The sequence below is a fragment of the Rhagoletis pomonella genome, unplaced genomic scaffold (assembly GCF_013731165.1).
Source record: "Rhagoletis pomonella isolate Grant_MI unplaced genomic scaffold, Rhpom_1.0 Rhpom_scaffold_04713, whole genome shotgun sequence".
NCBI classification, from domain to species: domain Eukaryota; kingdom Metazoa; phylum Arthropoda; class Insecta; order Diptera; family Tephritidae; genus Rhagoletis; species Rhagoletis pomonella.
Genome location: NW_023463261.1, coordinates 9,655 through 14,688, shown reverse-complemented (window position 1 = coordinate 14,688; position 5,034 = coordinate 9,655). Strand labels below are relative to the sequence as shown.

General features: G+C 53.1%; 1 protein-coding gene across 2 annotated transcripts; it reads right to left on the bottom strand.

The window, feature by feature from the left end:
- Positions 1-57: 57 nt before the first annotated feature.
- LOC118754828 lies at positions 58-4,879 on the bottom strand. 2 transcript variants are annotated; one of them, XM_036489700.1, is made up of 2 exons: positions 232-4,879; positions 58-182 (listed from the first exon to the last, which is right to left on the bottom strand). In XM_036489700.1, exons 1-2 carry the CDS (start codon positions 3,264-3,266, stop codon positions 152-154), a joined length of 3,066 nt encoding a protein of 1,021 aa, XP_036345593.1. In that variant the 5' UTR covers positions 3,267-4,879; the 3' UTR covers positions 58-151. The 2 variants fall into 2 exon arrangements, with proteins under 2 accessions (XP_036345593.1, XP_036345594.1); XM_036489701.1 differs by having other exon boundaries at positions 58-185; positions 235-4,879.
- Between the last annotated feature and the right edge of the window lie 155 nt (positions 4,880-5,034).

Genomic DNA, 5,034 nt, shown 5'->3' with positions numbered 1-5,034 from the left:
TAGTAATTTTCTTGTGCACGTTTGAGGGTTTTCCTGATCCCGAGGTGACCTGCCGCGGCGGCGTCGTGGACTTCTTTAAGGATCTTTTTCCTTTGGTTAGCGGGGATGCAGAGCTTCCATTGCGGGGCACGGGAGAGTGGATTTGTTGGTGCTATATGTCGGAATAGTCGGCTGTTGATCCACTGGTAGTCGGGGTTTTGTTCGGGTTGCGTCTGAACTTGGTGTGTCTTCCTGTCGTACCAACTCGTACGTTGGCTATTCAAAGCGAACAGTAGGTCTTCTTCTGTGCTGGGGGCTGGCAGCGGGCACCGTGATAGTGCGTCAGCCACCACGTTTAAAGATCCCTTTCGGTATTCGATCTCGAAGTTGTATTGTTGTAGCTCAAGTGCCCATCTGGCCAGACGCCCGGAGGGGTTTTGTAGCGAGTGGAGCCACTTGAGGGAGTGGTGGTCGGTGATAACAGTGAACTGGTAGCCTTCTAAGTATGGTCTCATTTTTCGAATTCCCCACAGGACAGCCAGACATTCTTGTTCCGTAGCTGAGTAACGCTTTTCTAAGTTTGACAGACTTCTACTGGCATAGGCCACGACTTTCTCTTGATCCGAATGGCGCTGAAATAAGACCACGCCGAGTCCTTCTCCGCTAGCGTCGGTTTGTAGAAAAAATGGTTGGTTGAAGTCTGGGCAGCAGAGTATTGGTGCGGAAGTCAGTTTTTCCTTGAGCGCCTCAAATGCGTTGTTCTGTAATTCGCCCCATGTCCAAGTTTCGTTCTTTTTGAGTAACTGGTTGAGGGGTGCCGCGAGTGTGGAGAAGTTAGCGATGAAGCGGCGGTACCAGGAGGCAAGTCCAAGGAAGCGGCGAAGCTCCTTGATGGTTCGGGGCGCAGTCATTTCCCGTACCGCGGCTACTTTTCCAGGGTCGGTGTGTATCCCTTCAGAGCTGACGATGTGTCCCAAGTAATGTAGTTTTTGTTGTACAAAACTGCATTTCTCGAAGTTGATTTGCATTTTGTGGTTCTGAAGTCTATGAAAGACTTCGCGTAAGTAGGTCATATGTTCGGTGAACGTTTCGCCTAGCACGATGATATCGTCTAAGTAGGCGAACACTTTTGGTTGCAATTCCGGGCCGAGTATAGAGTCGAGGGCGCGTTGGAAGGTGGCTGGGGCGGAGTGTAGTCCGAAGGGCATTACCTTCCATTGAAAAAGTCCTCGGCCGGGAACGGTGAAGGCGGTATATGGCCGAGACTTCTTGGCTAACGGTATCTGCCAGTAGCCGTTCTTTAAGTCGATGGTTGAGATGTACTTTGCTTCTTTTAGCTGGTCCAAAATGGCTCCGATTTGAGGCAGTGGGTACGCGTCGGGTTCACTAGCGGCATTGAGTTGACGATAATCAATGCACATCCGCCAGGTTCCTTGTTTCTTTCTGACTAGTACAATTGGTGAGCTGTATGCGCTCCTGGAGGGTTCTATCCGGTTAGCGGTGAGTAATTCGTCCACTTCGGTATTTATTACCTGCTGCATGGCGGGATTGCGCGGGTAGTAGCGCTGCTTCAGCGGTTGGTTGTGTCGCAGTGTAATGATGTGTTCGGCGGCTGTACTTGGTCCGGTGATTTTGGAGAACAGCGTTTTGTTGTTGTCCAAGAAGTGTGCCAATTCCTGATTTTGTTCCTCATTTAAGTGAGCCCGTTCTGTTAGGCAACACAAGGTGGGTGTGGGCCTCGGTGACGTGTCGGGATTTAGTGGCTGGCCGTCTAAGGTCACAACAATGCCTCGCTTTGACAGGAAGTCCATTCCTAATATCATTCGTTCTGCCAGGTTCGGGATCACTGCTACCGCCGTGCGTGTGAATCGCTCGTTATACTTGATTCTGACGGGGTAGGTGTGTGTACTGGCAACGCATGTCTGATCCGCGAGTTGGACGTTTCGCTTATTAGGCTGGGGTCGGATGTTGAGTCGCTCTAAATGCACGCGCGTGCTGTCGTCTACGTATGTTAGAGTGGCTCCGGTGTCCACCAGTGCTCGTACGTGTAGGCCTTCGATGGTGACGTCGGCGTAGAAGCGACCGTCGATACTTCTCCATTCGGATTGCACTGTAGTGGCTTGGGCGATGGGTGGCGCGGTATTGATTGATTTGAGGTATGGGCAGTTTCTGGAGAGAGTTCCATCTTCACCGCAACGAGAACAGAACAGTCGCCGTGGGTAGTGACAATGGTAACGCTGGTGCCCACGCCTTTTGCAGCGCCAGCAGGTGTTCCTTGCGTCGTACCGGTTACTTATGGTGGAAAGGCTGTGTGCCGCTTGTCTACTTTGTCTGGCTTCTTCATTTTTGAGCAGTTCATACTCATCGGTGAGCTCCATGAGCTCCTCGATGGTTTGGAATTCGCTTCTTTTTACGAAGAGTCGGTATTCGACTCGCAGACCGTCATAAATACGTTCTAGGTGGTTTTCGTGGCACATGACCGGATGTTGTCGGATGAGTGTCTGGAGGGCGAGGATGTAGTCCTTGGCCTTTTCCCTGTGCATCTGTTTCCGCTGGCGAATTGTGTCTTCTAGCTGCGTTATGTGTCGTTTGGGCAGAAAAAATTTTTCCGCCCCGGTACGAAATCTAGCCCAGGTGGTTATTTGTTGCCTCTGGACGCGGAACCATTGGAGTGCTTTACCGCGTAAAATCTCGGGCAGGGTTGGGAGGAGTTGGTCTGGCAGGATTTGGTAGCATCCTGCCAGTTCCTCAATCCGATCCAAGAAGTCGTGCAGGGCATCGCCGCCGGAATAGTGTACGTCCCAACGACGGACAGTACTCATTACTTCGGCGTTACTAAACCTGTCTCGCTGAGGAGCTGCTAGTTTTGCTCCTCCGGAGTGTAGGAATGATTCGCCCAGTTTTATGGCTGGGGTGACTTCGGGTAAGGACTTCGCTATACTGGCTTCTTCAGCGGTGATCTCCATTTCTAGTTCTTTTAGGAGATTTTCGGTTGATCTTCTACTTCGCTTGGTTTTGATGAAGTGGCTTAGAGCACTCCGTAGCTCTGCGACTGTGTTCCCTTCAATTGGTAACTGGTGTTGTCTGCATTCCTCCACCAATCTCTCTTTTTTCAGTAGGTATATCCAGCCCAGAGAGTCGGCGTTCAGCGTTGCTGTGTCGTTTTCGCTCGTCCGTGTGTTATTGGTTGGTTGTGGTGTGTTCGATGAACCCGCTTCGACAGGGTTGGTGCTTGTTGGTGCTTTTGCACATGCGCCTGCAGAGCTGGGTCCCTGCTCGGGCGCCATTTATGAGGTGGGTTTTATCGAAGGCTGAGGTAGCTCAGCCGCTCCAGGGTTGAGTGGAGGTCCCACTAACCCCCACTGAATAAAATAAACACAGTAGTTGAATATAGCGAACACAACCACACACACACGCGGCCGTTCGGCCAGGCTGCCGGTACCCTGACGTCCACGAAGAGAGGGGAGGGAGAGAGCGACTAACTGGTCGGCGGTCGGCGTCGTGGCTCAGAGAGCGGAGACTGTCTAGTGGCTAGTGACGGTGGCGGTGTTGTTGAGAGCGGTGACGGTGAGAGCGGTGATGGTTCGGTGATTAATGACAGTGAGAGCGGTGATGATTCGGTGATTAATGACAGTGAGAGCGGTGATGGTTCGGTGATTAATGACAGTGAGAGCGGTAGCGAGCGTGATGAGGGTAAATGCCCACAGCACGGGTACTGCAGCCAATGAGAGCGACGATGCTGATCGTGATGGCAGTAGCAGTCCCTTTAGTAGTGACGGCCCTGCGGTGATGTTGACGGTGGCCCAAATAGTGGTGAGGGCGGTAGCGACCTCCCGTAGTGAGAGCAGTATTGGCGGCCCTAGTTATAACAACGGGCCTCTGATGAGTAACGGCGGTGACAGCGGCCCTGGATGGCGATGATGTTAGCGGCAGACAGCAAGTAGCGGTCCTCGGTAGCGGTTTGGCCTAGGGGGCGGCAATGATATTGGCGGCCCAATGGTGAGTAAAGCGGCAGTCCGGCCCTAATGATGCACGACGGTGACAACGGCCCTGGATGGCGATGATGTTGCTAGCGGCCCTGAAAGGTGGCGGCTCTTGGTGTTGCGTTCGGCCTGGGGCGGCAATGATATTGGCGGCCCAATGGTGAGGAAGGGGGCAGTCCGGCCCTAATGATGCACGACGGTGACAACGGCCCTGGATGGCGATGATGTTGCTAGCGGCCCTCGTTAATGATAGTCGGTGGTGGTTCCTCGCTGTTGTCTTGGCCCAGGGCGGCACTTAATATTGGCGGTCCGAAACGGCCACGGTAGTCACCTACGGAAGCTGGTCGTCAGTATGTTCTCACAAACCACCAACCTGTCCCGTAGGCAGAGCCAGGGGCGCTCGAGGTTACACGGCCTAATCCGTCCCGATGCGCTCCGTGCCTACCTACGGCAGCTTGGCCAGTCTGTATTCCCCATGTGCAGAGCCAGGGGCGCTCGAGGTTACACGGCCTAAGCCGTCCCGATGCGCCCCGTGCTTACCTATTGGGGTGAGACGGTACGTATTCGATCGTGGTGGCTTGACATTGTGGGGCGGTTTTATCCACCGCACAATGCCCGCTCGCCACGCGGTATCTAAGTGGGCAGGAGAGTTCGTCTCCTGTCCACTGAGACCGTTGTTAAAATAATGGGTTTGAGGGTCTGTGCAAGGGGTATTCCCCCTTTCACAGGCCCCCCTCAACCTCTCGGCCTTGCCCGCAGGACAAGCCAGGGCGCTCGAGGTTACACGGCCTAAGCCGTCCCGATGCGCTCCGTGCTTACCTACGGAAGCTGGTGCTGGCTGAGTTGGCGTTAATCAACTTAAGTCGGTTGTTGGATAAGCAGGTTGAGAAGTGAATGAAGATCGTGATTTTTGGCATGTTTGAGCAATGAATTCTCGCTGAGTATTGGTGTGTATGAATGCTTTGCACTTTTGCATGCTTCCCTTTGGTACGTATGGGTATATGTATGTATGGTTGTATGTATGCATGTAGCGTATGTATGGCTGGATGTGGATATGTATGTATGTACGTAT

What these genes read in the sequence shown, in the direction of transcription:
- LOC118754828 (XM_036489700.1), bottom strand. Translation starts at nt 3,266, where the DNA reads ATGGCGCCCGAGCAGGGACCCAGCTCTGCAGGCGCATGTGCAAAAGCA. An exon ending in CGTACGAGTTGGTACGACAG is followed by an intron (nt 183 to 231) that starts GAAGACACACCA and finishes CCCGACTACCAG; the next exon opens with TGGATCAACAGCCGACTATT.